General features: G+C 43.3%; 1 protein-coding gene across 3 annotated transcripts in view; it reads left to right on the top strand.

The window, feature by feature from the left end:
- Nucleotides 1-5,640: 5,640 nt before the first annotated feature.
- DSP (desmoplakin) overlaps nucleotides 5,641-22,334 on the top strand; it is a gene marked incomplete at its 5' end in the record, with an annotated part of 38,496 nt that continues 21,802 nt past the window's right edge. For all 3 annotated transcript variants that reach the window (XM_083855310.1, XM_083855309.1, XM_083855308.1), the window contains 7 exons: nucleotides 5,641-5,843; nucleotides 14,677-14,779; nucleotides 16,423-16,571; nucleotides 16,919-17,090; nucleotides 19,744-19,872; nucleotides 20,997-21,047; nucleotides 22,036-22,197. In XM_083855310.1, coding sequence (XP_083711436.1) covers nucleotides 5,641-5,843; nucleotides 14,677-14,779; nucleotides 16,423-16,571; nucleotides 16,919-17,090; nucleotides 19,744-19,872; nucleotides 20,997-21,047; nucleotides 22,036-22,197 — 969 coding nt within the window. The remainder of the gene's footprint in view (nucleotides 5,844-14,676; nucleotides 14,780-16,422; nucleotides 16,572-16,918; nucleotides 17,091-19,743; nucleotides 19,873-20,996; nucleotides 21,048-22,035; nucleotides 22,198-22,334) is intronic.

The following is a 22,334-nucleotide window of genomic DNA, read 5'->3' as shown; positions in this document are numbered from 1 at the left end:
TATTCCCTTTTACAAGGTATTTTAAATTATGGTGGTAACATTTTAATAAGGCTATCAGTGCCTGAGGCCAGTGCCATAACCCAGTTATTTGAGATGTTGGGATGACAAACATCTGTTACGATGTGCAGCCTTGCTGATGGAAGATTTACTCTAATGAGGGGGAACCCTGTGTGTCTACAGGGCAACTGCAGTCTCCCATTTGATCCTTCACTTTCATTTCAAAGAATGAGGGCAGAAGCAGAAGAAAGGGATGGGTGTCAATAAAACCATGGCGCTCCTTATCCCCTTGGGCTTGAAGACATCTGGGTGTAAATTAGAGCAGCTTCAGTGTGAAGCAAGTGTAAAGATCCCTTGAGAGCTTATACTATCCTACTTCTCACCTTGTGCTGTGTGTGGTTGAACATCTCTGTGGTATTTAACACCAATTATCAAACTGTCTGAATAATGACGGGCAGATACACCTTGCCAAAAGTTCATATTTTACTAAAATAATTCATCTTCATAAATGAATGCATTTTGCATGCATGGCATGTGACTAAAAAGATTTTTGTTCAACTACTAAAGAATAGTTAGTCAGAAATAGCCTTGTATTGCTTCCAGCACTATTAAGTATCTTGAGATATGTTACTTCTCAAGCTCTAGCAAACATCACCAGGTGTTGGTGAAAGAAACAGAATGGTTAAGTGAAACTATAAAGGAACCATAATAATTAATTAGAGTAACATTAAATATTTGACCTTGTACAGCCACCGTTCAAATTCTCTACTCGCAGCAACATGAAATCAAGAGCTGTGTAAAAATACTGTGTGCATGCTCTGTGGGTCATGGTAGGACCGTGCTGGGAAAACAGTGTCCCGTGCTGGTCTCCTCCACCTGAAGCTGAAGAGTGAGGCATCCTGAAACTTTTTGTCTGAGTAGTCAGTCAGGTTTGACAAGGCTGACACATCCCTTACCACACCCTCTACTTTTGCATGGTATAGAAGGAATTGTGCAGTCCTAAGCTTCATTCCTCTTGATGAATTCAAAGGGTTTGTTGTTTTTTTTTAACCCTGCCAGAGTCTGAGATGGTAATATTCCAGGGATTGTCTGAAAGGAGCACAGCAGCTATTCAGGAACCTGGAAATGACAGCTCTTGGCAGGCAGTCCTGGACTTGACTGGACACAGGCTCACAGTGAGCACCTTGTATCAATCGTACCCTGCCCTTCAAAAACTCTCCAAGCATTCACTGGGGCATATCTACATTTGAAAGTGCACTTTGCTGCAGAGCCCTGTAAATCTGCCCATAATTAGACACCATAAGTATTGAGTGTATTTAAGATATATCTTCCCCATGACAGGGATACAGCTGAATAAGTTGTCTGAGCTCTCTCAGTTTGTTATTAATGATATTTTGGACCATGTCTGCTGTTGCTCAGAGGTCTTCCTGCTGGCACCAGCCTCTCTTCACATGCATAGAGCAGCTCAGACTCTGGAGTGTGAACTGTCAGTTTTCTGGGAAGAACTCTGCTTGAGCAAAGGGAGAAAGTGCAAATTCCCAGGACTGACTTTCACATTATCAAAAACCATGGACTTTGTAAATGCTGCCACTCAGCCCAAGCTGCCTCTTCCCAGGCATATCAAGCTCCTTACAAAGACACATAGACAGATTAGTGCCTTGCACGTGCAAACTTGTCCTTACTGCCCAAAACTGTAGGAGTTAGGAACACATACTGGTTTACCTGGATGATTTGATCTGTTTGGAAGGCCAGAGTTGGTTTTTTGCAAGTTACAATAATGGAAATCAATTACCAAGTCATATTCAGATTTGTACTTTGAATGTCAGATGTCACTGATTATCAATGTGTTTCAGCTACTTGAAATTTATTTGGTTCCTATCCAGGCAAGGAGGGCATTAAAGAGAGAATGCCATTAAATAAGCTCAGAAGAGGCCACGTGAAATAGGAGGGGCTGGCAACTACTGCCAAAAGCAATGAATTAACAAGGCATTGAGGGGAATTTCAGTGTGCCCCTGGGGATTCAGTTCTTAAGATAAAATACAGAGATTTTCCTGGTCTAGACAGGGACCAACACAGCATGTTAAGTTCAGTTCAGGTAGTGTCCTCAGTAAAGACCCACTATCCAGCAGTCTAAGCCTAAAATAGGGCTTTTGGGTCCACCATTTGGGGTTGGAAAGGAGCCTTTTATTAAAACTAAAGAGATATGCCTAGCACTAATATTATGTATAAAGGAGATTTCCTCTGCTTACTGTAGCAGTTATCGGCTTCTGACATTTTGCCTCTCTGGAACTGCAGTTTCCTAATATCCTCATGGTGTGTGCAATTCTAAAGGAGGCACATTAGGAAACAGGGCTGCAGCATGGACCCTAGCTCCAGCTTGGGTTCAGGTCCCTGTAGGGAATATTATACCTCCCTTAGACTAACTTGCTTAAAGAGGGGTTCCTAAGATCTATGCAATTTTAATAGATCCTTACTTTAGGAGACAGAACTCTGCTAAAGAAGATGAACTATGAACTCCAAATTACCGCGTTTTATTCTCTCCTGCACATAGTTTTCCTTGGGAGGAAAATCATACAATCATGGTTCGGTTTGAGTGGGAAGGAACCCTAAAGATTAGCTACTTCCAACCCCACTGCCATGGAGAGGGACACCCTGAGGGAGGGACATTATGAGATCTGCAGTTTGCAGTTTACTGGACATTTGCACTCAAGAACTCTTTGATGCCAAAGAAAGTCAAGGAACTTAGGATGTGGCCTTAGGTATGTCAGGACTGGGCCTTTCCAGGAATAGTGGAGCAAGGTTTAAGTGAGATCATCCAGCTATGACACTGATATCTTCATGCATTTATATGAGTTTCAAGCAGTATCTATGTGACTTGATCCTGCTTCAAGATAACTAAGTCCAGCTAGGGTAAGTACCCATGAAACACTGAGTATTTCAGCAAATTTAATTATTTGTATTTATTTCTTTCATTTCTCTATCTATTAAGATATCTAAGATAGGAGAACTGTGCTGCTCACAGTATCATCTCAGTCTTATCCTCTCATCCTCATTTAAGTGGGGCTAATTGTGCAAGCAGGACCACCAGAATCCAGTCATTATTTAAGTACTTAAGGATTTTTCTAGGTGTCCAGGTAGCAGTGACTCATCCAGGCCTCTGGGTGTATCACACACGCACTGTCTCCACAGATAATGGTGTGTCTCACTGAGCTGGCACACCAGTCCAAGCTGAAAGGTGGGGCTGATTGGAGGTGGTGCTAAAACTCAGCAAGAACCTCAAGACAGTGCAATACTTTTGCATCTCTAAATATGCATAAATATAAATGGACAGCTTTCAAAGGGACTTGTTGGGAAAAAAAAGAAGCTTTATGTTTGTATGTCTAAATACAAATGCCTGGCTTGATACACCACCATGCGAAAACTTGACTTTTATGTATATTGGTGGTACTAATTCAGAGATCTGTGTTTATCTTTCAAAAAGTTTGGACTCGAGTATCAAAGCACAAAGTTCAACTTTCCCTCATTCTGCATTTCCTGCCTATTCTACATCTGTTTTCTACTTTTTTCCTTCCTTCTTTACAGCATTAAGCCTCTATATTTGCTTTTCTTACTCATCCTTGTTTTGTATTCTGCTCCCTTATGGCTTTGAAATGTAATGTCAAACCATCCAATCGTGCAGATGTAATCTGTATTCAAAGCAGCATCCCAAATCCACATATATACACAAATATATATGTATGCCTGTATACATATATATATATATGCACTCATATATAATGATTCATATCACACATAATACAGCATCTATTTTACAGTATAAAAGTCACTGCATGACTTCACATATAATAAGCCACCTTGCATTCTGCCTCTTCGTAGCGCTCTTTACAGCTCCGGGCAGTGCCACCAGGATGCCCTTCAGGACCAAGTAGACCCATGTTTGCTTGGAGGAGCTCTTATGCCACACTTTGCTCCATCACCTCCAGCAGCAGGGCAGGTTCTCATGTAGCCTGTGCCATGGTGCTCCCATGGAGTCCCAGCAGTTTCAGTGACAATGGGGAGAACTGCACTCCTTCTGTTTTCTCTTGAATAGTTTAGGAAGTTTTGATATGTTTATCTAGTTGTTAGTTACTGTCTCATGACCTATCACTTGGATTTAAAATACCAGAAAAATGAGGAGTGCAGAAAAGACAGAAACAGGCCCAAGAATTTATGCATGGTGTGGGCTGCTGCTAATCTTGCATATGTTTAAAAACCTTCCAGCAGGTGTGTTGTCACAGAGCATCAGGTGGCTGATAGAGCTGGCTCATGTAGCTCATGTACTACCCATTGGGATCAAAGCCTCAGGATTATTTCAGAAAATCCTGGCACAGTTATTCATGAGTGACTCCTGCTTCTTAATATCTGGCCATCTTTGTTTTCCAACACCATGGACAAGTGGCCGACCAGCCGAGGCAGTGCCACTGAGACCAGCTAAGAAATGGTGCTCAGTTGACACCTGAGACTAATCCGATGGTCACTGACTGGCAGCAAAGGCCCCTCTGGGCATCCTGCACCGAACTGCCTTTGCCGACACCCTGTACACGCATGACTGTGTTAAAATGACTTTGTCTCCTAAGATACGGCCTATTTCAAAGTTAAACACAACTTTCGGAGCACCAGAAGGCGGGAATCAAGAAAATCTGAGGAGAAAAGACGAGTTTTAATGCCTGTTTCTGACCATCTTCTTTCCCAGGCACAAAGGCAGTCAGTGCACGGCACTACTCCAACATTTTGTGCACTGGGGCACAAGTTTCAGCCCTGTTTCAGTAATGCGCTGGGCTTGGAGTGCCCAAAGCTCTCCTGAATGCGGGACCCTGTGTATTTTGGAATTGATGAAACACGCAGGTCGTTTTCCCGACGTGTCTCAACACCCTGTGACGCTCAGGGCAGCTGCCAGCGGACCGGACCCATCCTCGACGGAGCGGTGTCGATTTACCCAGCGCTGCCTTGTCCGGGTGCCGGGTTCTTTCCAAAAAGGCGCGAAGGCGTTTGGCCTCGAGGGCACCCTGGCCCCGTCCATCCTTCCAGCCCTCGGGCTTCGGCCGCAACTCCGGGCAAGCGCCAGCTCCCAGGAAGTTTCAGATGGACTCCAACCCCCGACGGCGGCTCCTCAGGGCAGCACACACACCGGGAAAGGTGGTGCGAACACCGGTGTGGCAGAGGCTGTGCGGTGCCCGGGCGGCCACCGGGGAGCGACACCGCGGCCGGCGGGCGGGGCTGGGCTGGGGCAGGAGGGACCCGGGGCCGGGGAGGCGCGGAGGACGCAGGCGAGGCGCGGCTCCACGCCCAGGAGCGCCGCTTAAAACCACCGCGGAAAGGTGTGGCCTCGCCTTTCCTCTGCCGGCGGGGAGGGGACGGGACGGGACCTCCGCTCTTGCCGCCGCCGCCAGCAGCGCTCGCCGCCCGCCCGGCTCCGCTCCGCGCTCTGCCCTGCGCTCACCTTTCCCCGGCCTTTCCCCGGCTCCCGGCCTTTCCCTCGAGGGAGCGGCGGCACCGCGGCGGGCGCTGCCGGCCGTGAATGCCTTTCCTGCCCCTGTCGGGCCCGGCTGCGTGTCCCGGTCGCTTTGCCCCTGGCCCCGCGCGGCCCCGGCGCCCCCCGCTGCCATGAGCATCAACGGCGGGTCCCACCCGCGCATCAACACCCTGGGCCGCATGGCGCGGGCCGAGTCCGGCACCGACCTCCGCTACGAGATGAGCTCCCACGTCGTGGGCGGCGGCGGCGGCGGCGGCGGCGGCACCACACACACCCACAAGACCTACTACTACCAGAAGACCTACGGTGGGGATTACGCCTCCGACGGATACGGGTAGGTGCGGGTCCAGCCGGCCCCGCTCCCTGGCGGGGAGATTCCCCAGGTGCGAGCTGGCAACTTTCTTTATCCTGCTCTTCCCTGAGGCGTCTTAACTTCTAAAAGGCTTCTAAATGCAAGAGAAGAACTTATTTCCAAACAGCCGCTTTTGGTGGTGACTCTCCTTGAAGAGAGTAGCAGGAATGAAAACATTGTGTCTCCCGTTTGCGCTGGGGGCTGTAAATGGGTCTGTGCCGGCTGTGTTGACCCAACAGCTCTGTGCTGATAACCCCCGGCTTTGCTCAGTGACGCAAAACAAGCTGAGCTCAAGTGAATTGCTTTATACCCCATACACCCCGACTAGTTGCATACCTAGGGCTGTAAAACCACTTTAACTAGTGGGAAGTGTTCTCTTGTTAACTTTTGAGTTTGTTTCTAGCTTGTGTGAGGCCTGGGAGTTTAAGTCATGATCTTTTATAGAGCGATCCCTGACATTTGGTGGCAGGGGCAGAGATACATGACAAGCAACATCAGTCTGCTCTCCTCGCCTCTTCTCTTTTTACCTTTCTGCTTGCCCCGGTGCTGTGAGCACAGTCAAGATCTTGTAGACAGAGTATGAATCCTGGCTTGGGGAGTGCCTGTCCTCATGGATGCAGCTGTACCAGCAATCTGTGCACATCGTGTCTGACAAGGACCTTCCGCAGAGTGCAGTAATCATGAAGACTTCTCCATTTATCTCCTTGCCTGGGAGTTCACAGGACTGAAAAGCAGTTATAGTCATTGAAGGAAGCAGTGCTGGTGTGTGGTGTGTGTGCTACACCATCACAAAGCACAGCTGACTGGTTTGTGTGTGTGGAATGGCTGTATTAAATCTATTGGTCTAATTAAGGATGCCACTGACTCAGGAATTGATGCAGAAGCCCTGTCATGTATTTTGTGTTAGAATTTAAGCCCTAATTTTTTATGGATAGTAGATAATTGGATTGCAAAAGGGTGAGAATTAAACATACATAGTAAATAAACAGCAGATGAGAAAAGGCAGGCTTTTTTATATCAAGCAGATCTATGAGTGCCCACAGAGAATTAGGGTTATCCTAGAAGGCTCAGTGTGCTCTGCTTAGGTATGTCAGACCAGTTGCTAGAGGACCACTGAATGAATGACAAAACTTGCTTTCTATGGATTTTTTGTTACTTTTCCCAGTTCTTAGTTCTTTGTTTGACTTTTGGTTTGTTGTGTGCATAGGTAAGTTAGTTACAACGAATTGCAGCTAGAACACATCCAGTTACCAATATAATAGTATGAGAAAATCTATTTATTGTTATATAATAACAACAATTCAGTACTGTAGCATTGGGGAGCGCACACATTAGGACTCCAAAATGCTGTTGCTGCACTGCCTGTGTGAGGATTTGTCTTGCTAGTGGCGCTTCATTGCAAATACCTTTACTGTTTACAAGAGACAGCCGTGAAAAATGAATGGCAGAGCGTGTTACTTCCTGGCCTTTCTCTTTTTCCTCTATTTACACTGGTGCAACTCTATCTGGATCCACTAGAGTGATTTCCATATCACTCCTGACTTTCACTAGAGGAGAAATGCTTTCCTTTAATTTAGCATTCTTTGGCTGTAGTTACGTATTTTAAGCCAGTCTGTGGTTTGTTAGGCTCTTCTTTCTGTAGCATTCAGTAGTGGTGTAGCAAGAGTGGAAAGGACAGACTTGATCAAGAGGTTAACAACCTTATATCAACATTCTTTCATTTTCTTTTTATAAGGTAATATACATATCTCCTTTCTGGGAAGGAAAATGTCTGGCAAGGAGGTTGCAATGAAAGTTCCTGTTCACTTTATTGTGAGACTTCCGAGTGGAACTAAAGACTATTATTATCGAGATTAAAATAAATAAAAAAAAATATATAAACATTTACATATTGTTTTATGTGAAAAAATCTGACCATACCAAATACTTTAAATACTTTTTTTTTTTGCTACAGAGTATGTGTATTTGCCAGCTTACTGAGTTGCATAGGTTTATTTTTAAGCAGTGCTGATACGAGTTAAAATGTGTCTCAAAGCAAGTGGTTGGTTTATTGTCAGGTAATGGAACAAGCAGTTTTACCTGGTTTTGCACGTGTGTTTGTGTGCAGAAAATCCACTAAATGCTCTGCATTTTGTGCTGTTGGAACCAGGGCCATCATCTATGGAACTGGTTTTATTAATTGCATTTAGCCTGACATATTCAGTGCCAAAGTTTAGTGGCATCTACTGAACTCCGGAAATGGAGGCTTCTTTTTTCCATGGGGAAGGTCGCTCTACCCTAATTTTTAAATGCAGCAGGATTCAAGTTAGGGTCTAGTCTTGTAAGGTTTGGGGCGTATTCTGCCAAACAAGTCTGTGCTGAGTATTACATTACTCACAGAGCAATATGAGACGCTCCCTACCCTTAGGGCTCAGCAAGGTGCTTTTACAACATTCCCGGTTTCTTCTAGCTTGGGAACTCAGGATGAGCTTGGCCCGGAGTACAGATACTCAGCTTGACAGTGACTCACACGCTGCTAAACTGCCAATTCATCAGTCAAATATTTATCAATGTCTTTGCTATGGAGATAGAAAATCTGATAAACCATGAGAGAAAAGAAAAAAAAAAAGTTGTGCAGTTTTATTTGTCATTGCCGAGATTAGGGGAAAAAATAGCCTAGAATTCATGGTCACTGAGTGACATGAACATTAATTAATTTACACAGTTCTGCTTAAAGATTTATACAACTTCTGTGCTTCAAGTTAGAAAAGGAATTAGAAAACTACCTCCCCTGCCCTGATAGTTCTTTGAGGAACCAAGAAACAAAATAAACGTGGAGAAAACCAACTCAAAGCCACACTTTTGCCTTTCCCATCAGTCTCGCAAGGATCTGTAGAGTCCTGGCTAAGCTGAGTGGTGGTAGAGCTGGCCTGTAACTTTGAGCTGCTCAGACAGCGAGGGAGGAATGTGAATGGCTGCGGAATACCTGTCCTGCCTGGCAGGGAAATGGGGACGCTGCCACGCCGTGAGAAGGGACTCAGGCTGTGCCTTTCCCAGCTCTCTGTTCTGTAGAGACGTGCAGGTGTGAAAGCCTCTGTCAGGAGCAGGGGGGTTGCTGTGTTTCGTGCGGCCGTGCTCCAGCAGAGGTGTGTTTCCATGGTCCAGGCTGGGGACAGTGTTTGGCACCTCCATCTCCCAGAGGCGGAGGTGGGAGAGGCAGCGTGTGAGCAGCCTGCTGCATGGGGCAGGTACGGCCTTTGGGAACAGGTACAGCCTTTGGGAACGGTCCTGTTGCTCCTGGTGATTCATACCAGTGGGGAAAAAGCATGAGGATTCCTGTGAACAGGTGTGGTACTATCCCTTGTGAAACCCTGCACGCTGCAAAGGCACTAAGCCTCGGGGGTCCTAATAATTCAGTAATTCAGTAGTGACTACTGGATTTTTGCACATTTTTAATGGTATTTAGAGCCTGGTTGTGCCAGATGCAGAGGTCTTTTGAGGTTTCCCCCCGTCATGGAAGCCCTAGTCTATGTGCATACTTGGCAGATGGGACTAGTTTGGTGAGCCTGTGGTGTGCCCAAACTGGTCCTAGTTAGAGCAGAGACATATAGAGAGAACTTCTGATGATTTGACAATTTGTATTCTCCTCCTTTGAGGCAGGAGGGGGAAAGCTGGACTACAGCATTTAAACTCCTGGTTATAGTCTTGGGGATCTCATGATTCACCACCTTCATGCCGTTGCATTTTCCAGCATACGCACACCCAGCTGGCAGGTGGTGGCGGATGGGCGGTGGTATGTGCAGCCTCTGTGCTGGGAATGCAGATTCCAGGTCAGGTTTTTCTTCTGACTTACCTACCCTGGGCATACCAGGTAATCCCTTTATGAATCTTTTGCTTGTTCAAACAAGTTTTTGTGGAGGGGGGTGGGAAGTGTGAAGAAAAAGAAGCGCTGTTTTTTCGCTCTTGCTGAGTTACAGGAATCATTCAATATTCTGGATCTGCTAAGAGACTTTCTTTTAAAGCTTCCTCCATTTTTTGAATGAATAAAAAAAATCAAAAAGCTTTGAATTGTTAACAGGCTAGAAGTTTTGTGGAGGGCTTGGAAAATTTAACAAGGATAATTCTAATTTGTTATAAACAGTATCTTTGGGACAAGAGCAACCTCCTTCTGCTCCCAAAGCTTTAGGGAACTGTGAAGCTGTTGGAAGGCTCCTCAGAATTGCTGGATGTGTTTCTGTGTCTCCTTTGCCCTGCTTCTGTGGGCACTGATCACACCCTGGATAACCCTTAACCCAGCAGCCTGTAGATGTGCAGTGGCAAAGGCAGACACCAGTGCAGCCCCCACGGTCCAGGTGTTTGTGCTGAGGGTGTGCAGCTCTTGTAGCAGCAGGAGGCAAATGGGAAAGCAGAAGGTAGCTGGCTTCCTTGCCCCTTGGGTTCTACAGTGATGACATCAGCTCACCCAGTGGGCCTGTGAGGGTGCAAGCTGTGTTTTTAGAGAAGGTATTTGGTTTAATCCAAACATATCACTTGAGATAATTTTTTGACTGCTTGAACAAGTGAGTGTCAGCACTACTCAGCCCTGCTGTGTTCTGGGGACATGGGCACTGCTGACATGTCTGTCTCTACTCTCATAACTCATCATATAGCATGTTTCTCAGCCCCTTTTAGGAAAAAAACAGGATTAGTTCTGTCTTGTTTCAGTAGAGCTGGGGGTCTTGTAAGGATCATGGGTACTGTTCATCAGTTAAACACAAATCCCAGTTCGGACACTGAGGATTCAACAGTAAAGTAATGGCTGGATTTAGCTCAGTTGGAGTGTATTCCAGCAGGGAGTTGTTGCCTCAGCTGCTATCCTGGCCAAATCTCAGTAGCAGCAGGGGTTGGGCTGTCCTCTCATTTCTCAGGGAGAGCAGGAGGGTATTATAACAAGGGAGCAATGTGTTCTGCCTTGACATGCACTGAAAAGGGTGGCTCCTGTACAGAATGACGACAGGGAGATGCTATGCCTTTCCTAGGGCTCTCCTGACAGTGGAGAGCAACAGGCCTACATTTCAACATCCCAAGTAAAAGCAATTCATCTGTGTTTTGAAGTGTTTTTGTAATTTTAAAACAAAGACGCTACCCCCTTTTGTTTTCCTTTGTTCCTTTAATAGCTAATGACTGTTAAAATGAAGTTATTTTAATAAAGAACTCTGGTGTAATAGGACCTTTTTGAAATTAATGAGTTGCCTTCCAAATAAGTGCCATCGTCTAAAATGAGTCGTAGGGACAAATACATAGTTAAGGTCAGAAGCAGTCCAGTCTGTTCACTCAGCACTGTTCTGCAGGCTTTACAAAACCAAAGCAGCACGGCAAATAGTCAGGTTATTGCAAATATATGTATATTTATTAGTAGTAGACGCTGCCCTCTTTTGTTATGAGTCCTGCTAAAAGACCAGGCTCCAGTTCTTTCCATATCTGCTGGAATGGTTGATAACATATCTGGCATTTGCAGGGGTGCAGTAAAACAAGTGAAAAATCTGCCCATATTTTCACTGCATGGTGTGCCTCCAGTGTTGGATGCAACAGGATCCTATTCATAGGTTTGAGGTTTAGATCCTGCCAGAGTTAAATCAAATTGTCATAGCAGCAGTAGGTGTTACAATGACCAAGCATTACTCTAAACTTGATCAGTTTCATGTAAACAAAGTCAGACAAAACAAGAGAGACGCTGACAAAATACCATGTAAAGTAACACACTTAATCTGTGTTCTCTGAGGACTGTGGGTATCCTACATTTGTCCAAGTGACATAAATATATTTTTATGTAGCATGTAGGTTACATATTTTTGCTTTAAAAATCCAGCTTTGTTCTTGCCTCCATGCTATGATGCTCTCCAGTATGTTCAGGGTTTGTCTCAGTTTCTTTGGTCCAGTATTTTCTGTGTCGGGTATGATTTTACTTGGGCTGTCTGTCTCCTACTGCCTCATGGTTGGCTGTTTTATTACTCTGAAGTTTCTGCTTTGATCTGCTCATCTCCATTAAAGGCCTGTTTGCTTCATTAAGAGGTAGATAGTACTGAGGGACTTTGAAACTGCTGATGAAGTACCTTCCTATCACATGGGTGAAAAGTATTGAAGATGTGTCCCTGTGAGATTGTGCTAGTGCCATCCGATGTATCAACATCAGTAGGTGTCTGTTGAGGTATTGTCTTATTAAGTATTTTTATTTTTTTAAGTTCAGAGATTGATTTATGCCCTTGGGCATATTTGTACAGCTAAATCCCCTTCAGATTTGAAGTTCTTGATTCCGATTGGCTTGGTGGAGCTATACCATCAAACATCAGCTCCTATGCTGGCATCTGCTGTTTCTGATTGTGCCCCAATAACCCTGTGCAGCTCTGTTTGGTCTTCTGACAGATTTGAAAGCCAGTGCCTCTAACATGACCTTTTCATCATTATCATAGGATTGGTCTCTGTATTTTTACTGGCAAAACTGGTTACATTTTTAACAACAAAGAAAGCATTAATAAAATAGTGTGCTCTTTTCTGTTTTCAATTTATATAGCTCCAGCTTCTGCCATTATTTTGGTTATATCTCTATCTGCTGGATTGGAGAGCCTTAAGAATGTTCTGCTTTCTTCTTATGAAGGTCCCTGTGAACTGTAAACAAGTAATTTGTTGTTACTCTATTTGAAGACCTAGATAGGGTGTACTTAAGCCTCTCATTTCAAGGCCTCTGCTCCTGCTTTTGAAACAGTTTGTGCATCTATGTTCAGCCATCTTCAGGTTTTCAATTTTTTTAATTATTTGGACAATAATTATGGATGTCGCATTCAAACATCATTAGAATGGACACAAAATGCATCTATTTCTACCTTTATATTATAATTTAATAGTTTGATTTATTTGAAAATAGCTTTTTTTCACAATTTATTACCATGTTAACTATAATAGATACCATTTAGACCTCTTGTCATGGTGGAGTAATGTCTTTGAGCTCAGTGAAGTTACCCAGAAGCCAGAGGAGATGGGCTGACTGGTTACAGTATAAATCTGGTCACCATCTATACTTCATTTAGCTTTAATGGATATCCAGCATTTGTAGCTGGCAGAACATGATGGAAAAAAGTGATTCAAGAAAAAATACTCTTCCAGTGATCTAAAAAGAGAAAATTGCTTGGAAGGTTCCTCTCTCTTCTTTATTATGTTTCATTCATGAGTATAATTGTGGGTGTAATTAAATGTAAATTTCAGATGCAGTCAGATATTTCTATATCTAAACACAGCAGTGATGCCTAAGGAGAAGGAATGATTTAGAAAAGGAAGCTGGCACAAAATCAGACCCATATGTTATTTTTCATAATTGTTTTCTTTAGGCCGTTTCCAAGATACACAGGGGTGCGTTGGCAGTGGGGCGCAGTGTTTGTGCAGCCAGAGGGTCACAGTACAAGCTGGGGGCTGCATGTGTGCAGATTGTTTTATGTCACCCAGTGACTCTGCAGTCTTGTCTCTACACCTCTGAGGGTCTGTCCCCTGGAATGAAAAGTTGCTCAAACCTTTTGTAGTTGTTCTAGATGAGCTGATAGGAGAACAGCAGGCTGCTGGTGCATCAGAAGCACATGCTGCAGAAGAGCTCTTAAAAATATTGAATGTTTCTCATCACTCCAGTGATTTTGCCAAGGACAGTTCTGCTTTTTCATTGTCACAATTCCTTTTGTGAAGGATGGTCAGAGTCTGTTCAAGTCAGTGGAAAGATTTCCATTGAATCCAGATTGCCTGCTGGCTCTGAGTTGGACAGGTTCACACTGGTACTCTTGTTGGCATTAGTGTTGTAAGGAATGTTTGTCTCTTCAGTGATTTGTAATGGAAAAGGTTACCTACTGTGAGCACAGGAGTTAGAAAACTAGGCAAGGCTTGGAAGCACCTTAGCTCTTACTGTCTGATAGTATTTTATTTTAGTTTCACTGGCAAGTGCTTGGGTTTAGGAGCCGCCTGGACTTGCTTGAGAGGTCTGATCCCATCACCAAACAATGGTTCCTCACTTGAAGCACCTCGCCCCCATTCAGCTACAGTGACTCACTTTGATGGCTGAATCCTAAATGCTGGAAAAGCAACATTCTGGCATTATGGATGAAATAGATTATGTGCAAGACAACAATAACGACCCCATTACCCACCTTGGTTTTTTCCCCCACTAGTGTTTTTAGTTCTGGAGTTTTACTTGGAGACTCCAAACTTACACTTTATGTATTTGTAAGATGTATGCATGTCCTCTGACTCCAGGCCCTGCATCTATTTTTGTAGTAGCTTGTGTATCTTGCAGTTCATTCCTAAGACAGTGCTTTGTGCGTTTCTGCTGATAAAAGGGCCCTTTTTACACTTGTGGGGACTTGTGTGCTCCTGTGTTTGCCTAGCTGAGGATCTTGCTTTCCTTGTGTGCCCTGACATTTGATGGCTGGTGTGATAACATGAACAATTACATCACACAAAGGCTATGCTCTGATGTATTGACTTTAACAAAGACTGTGAATAATTCATTCTCGCTGTAATGCTGCCAAAGTTTTGTCGTATCAAAGCTACAAATACCTGTGCTGGAAGAAAAAAATTCTCCTTTATGGCATGCCAGTTTCCATGTTCTACTCTATCCTGTAGGACTATAAAGTGGCTCTGCCATTGTGGAATTGTCATTAAAATTTCACAGTGCAGTTAATGTGTGTGTGCCTCTGTGAACATATGTGAGCTGGCTTATTCCATGTAGCTTCTCTTAACTGTTCTGTATTTGTGTTTCTTGTATTTCTTCAAAGCATGCAATTGCTCTGTATTTACTTCATCTTCTTCTCCCCTACAACAGCCAGAATGGGACCTGTACCATGTCCAGACGCCAGAACACCATCCAGGAGCTTTTGCAAAACTGTTCGGATTGCCTGACGCGAGCTGAGCTCATAGTACAGCCTGTGAGTGCTTCTTGTTCTTCTTACCCAAAGTGATTATGAATATTACATACATACTCGGTGTTGTTATCTGGGCTCACTGGCTCTGCTTGTTCATCTCCTTTCTCTTTTCAGCTGTTTAGTTGAGGTAACTTGGAGTGGAATGACATACCTCCTTCTTAGGTCTTCTTCCCTCTGTACTCTGTTCAGTAAAACTGATTGAAATGCATCTAGTTAATAAATAGAGTTGATTTTTTTTTTTTTTAAACAAACCCACCCTCAAGCAGATTCTACTGCATTTTATTTTTCAGTTTTAGATCAGGACCACTGTCAGTATTAACACCTGTTACTAATAACTACTTGCAGTCTCTTAGTGTGTTCTGTAGGATATTGTCATCATTTTCAGGGTCATAATGAACCTGAGCCACCTTAGGAAATACCTTCATTACCTTTATTTTATTTTTCCAGATGATTCCTAAAGAAGTAAATGAAACTAGATTAAAGTCTTCCTGGCTGTTTCAGCTCAAATACATACAGATAATCTCTGCAGTATCTGGTACAAACCCAGAGTGCCTGGGGGTGGGTAACTCACTGATGCTAAACTAAGTTCACTCCTGGCAAACATGGGGTGTCCTCTGTTCCTGCTGAAGTTAGAGGAGGTGCAGGGTGGTGAGTGCATCCTGCTGTTGAGGCCACTGAGATGTGAAATGCTTTCACAGTTCTGGCAGTAAATGTGATTTAATGTGCACTTTTGGACCCTCTCTGGACAGAAAATTCTTTCAGAACTGAACTCTGTGGTTAGGAGTTCATTTCCTTTTTAGAGATACAGGACGTGTGAGCATGTTTATATAAAAATCAATGCCAGAGTAAATACTGCCTTTTGTTCAGGATTAATATTATTCCAGTGAAGTTGAAAGAAAGAGATGTTTAGTTCCAGCTTGGTGCCACAACATGCATTACTTGCTTTGTTTCTTTCTTTTCTTTCTAAGGGTCAGAGCAATGAGGTCCATAATATTTTATTTGCAAAATCAGGTTACAGCTGCATTATGTTTTGTTCAGCATGGCTGTGTCAATGTGGGATAAGGTCAAAGAGCCATGTCTTCCTGGCTGAAACACCATGACCATCCTGGTCCAACTGCACTGAGAAGGTGCAGGGAGAAATTTTCCTAGACTTTAGGTGATAAGGTGGGATGCAAATGTGATGGGGCATGGAGCTGGACCCAGGCAGACGATACTGCTTGTGTGTTTGTTGGAGAGGGAAGTCTTAGAACCTCAGGGAACCTTGTGGAAAGTCAGGAGCAATATCTACCATCTCCTACTAGGACAGTGTTTCCTTCTCATCTTCTGAACACAAAAGCACAATGACTTAAGAAGCACACCTTGTGAAGCCTTGGCTCTGCTGAAATAAACATCAAGATGTGCTGCTCTTCATGGAAGGTTTTGTTTGATATTACATTTTAATCATTTTCTTCCATATTTTATTTTATAAAGGACTTTCCAGTGGCTGTGGATCCTTTGCTAGTCAGCCTTCTGCCAGTTAAACTTGGCAGTTGAAACTTACCGTGCTTCCTAAAAAAACCTGTCCTCACAACATCTCTTTTAAGACAATCAAAGGAAGCTTGGATGATGAATATTTAATTTAATCTTCCATGTTTTTTTCTCATTAGGAATTGAAATATGGGGATGGTGTCCCACTTCGTGGGAACAGGGATCTGGAAGACTGTTTTGCCCAGGCAAATGACCAAATGGACATCCTGGATGGGCTGATCAGAGAGATGAGGCAGATGGGCCAGCCCTGTGACATGTATCAGAAAAGGTATTGTCCGGGAAGGGTTGGGGTCGGGAGTGTGACTGATAAAAGTTTGTGGCACCTCAAATGCTCACCTTCCCCTGTGTTGCAGGATGTAATATAAATCAATAAGGTGGAACTAAATCTGTTTGGTCACCTAACATGGAGAAGGGTCTTGCAGTAATATATTTGTGAAAGAAATTCACGCCTTAGTTGTCTCCATGAAGTCTTAGTCGGTATATTTTTTCCATGGTCTTTGCTTTCAACACTTTGTTTTGAATAGTTGGTGGTCCAGTAGGAGAGATAAACAGCATTGTTTGTGTGTTTTCTGTGTGTTTTGCTTGCAGACACTTAAGTGATTCCTTCCTTTTCAGGCTGCTCCAGCTCCAGGAGCAGATGCGTGCCCTGTACAAAGCCATCAGCGTTCCCCGTGCCAGGAGGGCCAGCTCCAAAGGTGGCTGCTTCTCCTCCCAGAGTGGCTCGGGCTGGGATGAGTACACGAAACGTGTTACAAGTGAATGTTTAAACTGGATGAGGCAGCAGAAGGTAAATCTGTGCAAAACCCAGGGACAATGCTAAAACTTGGTGTTGTTTATGAATGTCACTTCATATGTAGTATTGTTTTGGGTGCCAGCAGAAAAGTGAAGGATACACATGAATGCTCACATGTTATTTCAAGTTCTCTTTTTTCCCTCCCAGTATTGTACATATAGTGAATTCTCATTGAAATCCAGACATGGATTGGGGTTCTTTTGCAGAGGAGGAGGTGTGGAAGTTAAATTTGAAAGCTAAATGAAACACAGGTGTTAACATAACAAAAGGCATTGGCATATTTGTGTAAGAGATTATTGTGCTCAATATTTTCCTCCTTCCTTCCTTGCACAGATTTCCTTTGATTCATATTTATTTTAATCCTTTTACACAGAGAGGACCATTTTCACAGATTTAAACATTGTCCAGTATTTTAGAGTTGTTCTCCCCCTCTAGTCTGTCTTTGTCACGGGGAGGTAGAGCTGATTGCCATGGGACTAGGTTTTCAGAAGTCAGTGCTGAAATGCACACAGAAGTGCTGAAGCTACTGTTTGTTGCAATCTGAGAACAAATTTGCCAATTCACAGCTGTTACTGTTGTAACGTAGAGTGGAAAACACAGTTTTTGTGCTGCTGAGGTGAAAGTTGTGTGTTGAAGTGAAAGTTGTAAGTTTGTGGTTGGACAGCCCTTTCTGAGAGACAGGTAGGGAGGATGGAACAAGGTGGCTGAAGTCACACTTTGCAGACTCCTTGTAAATTGAAATTGCATTATTTTTATCTCTCTTTATTAGGTTGTTGCTTTGTGATTCTGTCATTATTATCTGCATATGGCATTTGCCAGGTGGCTCTTACACAAACCAAATGAGGAGGGTAGAGCTCTGTAGAACAGCAGTATTTTTAAGTGGGTGCTAGTTATAGTCTAGTCTTTCAGTGTGGCATGTTTCAGAGGAGGAAGGGGAAGTGGAGATGTACTCCTTGAGTGGTAATGTGTATAAGCATTGTGCCTGGACAGCAACAGCTGACATTATTGCTCTAAACATTCTGTGGGAGAGGAGGCTGATTGTCAGACCTGCCGTGGCTTGAGGAGTGATGTTGGGCAGACTCTGGGCACGCTTCCAGCGATGAAAGATGGTGAACAGGCTGCACCTCCCAAAGACACCATGTGACGCCCTGCTCAGACACCCCTCGCTAAACACAGGGAGCATAAGCAAGTGCTTTTTAGCTGTGTTCCCACACTAAACCTCCTGTGAAAGTAAAAGGCACTCTCTCTCTTTTCTCCTTCATCTCTACAGCAGAGCTGAGGTGGGGCCAGTAAGCACTTACCTCTCTGGGAAGATTTATTTTGGACTTGCTCTGATGCTGCTTCTTTCCGTTGCTGTGTCCCATTACTTGCTCACATTGGTGATGCTGCTTCTTTCTGTTGCTGTGTCCCATTACTTGCTCACATTGAGACTGGGATAATGTTTCCCCTAGTAATGTGGTGAGATGTGGGAAAAAATTCTGAGCAGTTGCAGTCTTTTGCTGTTTTTCTGGTTTTTGTCCTGTTGGTTTGCTGGTAGGAGAATCAGGTGGTAGGGAGGGTTGGTCAAATTTCCAGTGCAGAACTGGAGAATGTACAGTGAAATCCAGACAGCCTTTGTTCACATATGGCAGCCAGCCATGACTGCCACTGTTGCTACAGTCTCTTTAGACTGTTTAAATATAATGAGAAGGGTCAAAGTCCTCTAACTTGTAAATGGGTGAATGAAAAATGGTTTCATTTCTTGGATCGTTTTCAGCACTGCCTTTGAACCCCTACTTGAGTTCTGGCTTTGTCATCTGTTGACTCATAGAGGTTTGACTCCAGGCTGGTAATTATCAAATTCAGTCCCAACCCAAGATTAGGATTCCTCTTTCTTTACTGGGCATGTGCACAGACAGGCATTCAGACAGAGTTGTAGTGTGTCTTTGCAGCGTAAAAGGAGATTTGGAGTTTGAGGAGCTGAATTTAAAGTTAGGTGGCTTTTCATATTTGGAAAAAATGAAACAAGAAACTGCAGTCAGTTTTTGGGTTAGTAATTAGCAGGTGTATTACTGTTTTTCATGGCTGTTTCTAGGCATTTTCACTTGGCATCCTACAATAAATATTGCCAAAATGCAAGACAAACAACACATTTTCTAATCATTTCAGTTTATCTTCCGTGGAGATTTTTTAGTATGACTGCATTTAACTGAGGTTGTCGAAGTTTACATGAGCAAAATTAAAATGGAGATGTGGTGTACTGGGCTATAGAACTTAACTGGGCATTTTCACATGAATTGCATGAATAGCATTGTTTGATAAAGTCATGGTTTGTTTTCAGAGTGATAAGAAAGTAATTTTACTGTTGAACATAAAAACAGTTTGGTCCAAAGAAAACCAGATGAAAATATACTACTGAATGTGCTTCATCCAGTGTAACTATAAATAATTGAAGTATTTTTCCTATTTTGTTTCTTCTGCTTTGGGAGACTGTCACACAGTTTAATTGATGGCAATTTAAAGAAACTGTAACTCCCTATCCTGGACTTCCCTTTCTTCCAGTTTTACTCTCTACCCTACAGTCTGTTTCCTTCAGTTGAATTCCCTTATGCTCCAACTTAGGCAGTAATATTGGAAATGAAAGACCAATCCCGTTTCTTGTTCCCAGGTTGAAATGGAGCAAGTGAAATGGGGGTTTGATGCAGCATCCATTGAGCAACAAATTGGTGAGCACAGGAGAACTCACAATGCCATCGGAGACTATCGTTGGCACCTGGACAAAGTCAAAACAGATCTGGTAATTACTGTCCTCCCTTACACATTGCTTGGTCTAAAAGGAATGTTGAAAAGTTCATCCTCTTTTCAGGGAGCACTGGTGTCATGATAGCAACCGCTTTCAACTCTTAATTCCTCAATGATTTTGTGTTTCACTTCTTTCCTCAGAATTAAAAAAAAAAAATAGTAGCTATTTAGCTTTTTGTTGTTGTGTGCCAAGGCTGGCAAATAAATATTGCCATATTATTTGTGAGACAAATGACAAAGAATGATTTTTCTCACTTGCTGTCTCAGTATATTAAACAAGAAAGTGAAAGAATAAGATGGGTGCTCAGATGCAGCCTTGAGTCATCAGGTTTTTTTCTGTGAAAAATGCCCAAATTCTGGGCTAAGATTAAAGCTTTTCTTAAGTGTTGGTATTATTTTTTTTTTTTTTTTTTTTTTCTCCTCTGAGACTTCTGTTGCCCTCTGAATTTTGTGATTGAAATAAAGAAGTGACTGAAAATGCGGTCCTCAGCACTCTGCTATTAGCCCAGCAGTTAGGCATAGGAGAGAGGAGGCTTATTTAATTTCCATTCATCTTTTCTCTTATTTGGCAGGAGAGAGTTCAATCTAAAGAAAAGGTAGTCTGTTCCGGAGCCCTGATCTCTCAACCAAGCTGAAGAGTGAAAAGGATTTTGCTCCCTTTTCCCTTCTGCTTCACATAGGAAAGGTGATAGTCTGCCCTGTGGAATACCAGTTCCAAGGCTGGGCAGGTTCCCAGCCATAGAAATGGGGATAAAGACTGTGGACGAGTATAAAATACAATATGAGCAGACAGGTCCAATCTTCAAAGCTTGCTCTAGGACTAGCTGGTGTAGGAGTTTGGTGCAGGAAGAAATCCAGTTCTGAGTGTTGTTTTGGTATTACAGATTATGTGCAGACTTGGTTATATTCCAAGCATCCCTGAGAGTAGTAAATTTGTCCAAGCCTTGGTTTTGTATTTCCTGAGTCATCCAGTGGAGTAAATCTGCTATTGACAGATGTCTCTTGCAGGCATTTGCAGATTACCACCTGCAGTTATTATGATATTGACACTGTAAAGGAAATACCAGCAAATAGACAACTTGTAAAAGGCTCACTAAGTATTTGCTGTCTCTGTTACAGCGGGAGAAGGCTGCGGTTCATCAGCTGGAGGAAGAATATGAAGGTCTGCTGGTAAGCATGGGATGTGGTCATTTCTGACACCTTGTTTGCTTTATTAACACCTATGTGATTGCCAAGGGGCTTTTCAGATTTTGACAGAGTGACAGATGCATATTTAAATAATTCTATTCAGCAGTAAACTGAAAGTGCTTTGTAGTTTCTGAAAGATTCATTTTGAGTCATGGACTTGAGATTAATTCATTGTCTGCTCTATAATTGACTTATTCTCGCAAGGAAGTTTTTAGTTTGCACCTGGTGAAGGGAGTTGGTCACTAAGCAGGTGAAGAGTACAACTCTACCTCCTTATTGGGGGTAAATGTAGTGATGAAATCAGGCTGTATGTGGAGCTTAAAAAGTTTCTCAGAGGTGGGGCTAGAACCAAATTCTGTGTAGGGCTGTGCATCTTCCTTGCTGTGGATCTTCAGGTAAAATGCAGTGAGAATCTTGTGCAAATGATTTATTTAACACTTGGAATCAGAATCTGATTCCTGACAACCTAATTTCAAGTAACAGGATGTGTATTATGATGTGAAGATAAAGAATTTTTTCTTGAAGTGTCAATGGTGCAAAAGATGCTGCTATAACATCAAGGGTGAGCTATGAGCTGCAAATGCAAGTAAAAAGGATGTTAAATGTTCAGACGTTTCTTGTACTTCCCTCCATGCCTTTTTGCTTGCCTGCCTACATGTCTGCTGCACGTGTGTTTGACATAACTTTGAGAAGCTCCTGACATCAAGTTCCATTGTTCTATAAATCCTGACATGTTGTCCAGTGTCCATTGCCAACAGGTTTCATGGTTCAATAAACCCAGGCACATCTGCTGCTCATTGCCAACAGGCTTTACAGATGTGTGTGTTTTACTGTTATTAAAAAAAAAAAAAAAAAGAAAAAGGCAAAAGAAAAAAAAAAAAAAAGCCGTGCTGTGCTCTTGGCTTCTCTTTCTCCACCCAGCTCAGGAATTTATGTGTTTATGGCTTCTCATTGCTGTACTTCCTTGCAGAAATATTCCTTTGAGAGAATGGATCAGCTTCGGCAATTCCAGAACCTCATCCAGGCCACCAGCAGAGAGATCATGTGGATCAATGACTGTGAGGAAGAGGAGCTCCTCTATGACTGGAGTGACAGGAACACTGATATTGCCAGGAAGCAGGAGTCCTTCTCTGTAAGAGAGCTCAACCTCCCCGTGCTTTCCATCACCTCTCTCTTGAAATAGTCAGGGAGGAAAAGCCTCTCTTGGGAGAGACTCATCACAGGGCATCTCTTCACTCTCTTGAAGTTCCTGGGGGTTTTTATCAACAG

Source organism: Zosterops lateralis (genome assembly GCF_965231275.1).
Source record: "Zosterops lateralis genome assembly, chromosome: 1".
Taxonomy (NCBI): domain Eukaryota; kingdom Metazoa; phylum Chordata; class Aves; order Passeriformes; family Zosteropidae; genus Zosterops; species Zosterops lateralis.
The sequence above is the reverse complement of the archived record's forward strand: the minus strand, read 5'-3'. Positions and strand labels throughout refer to the sequence as shown.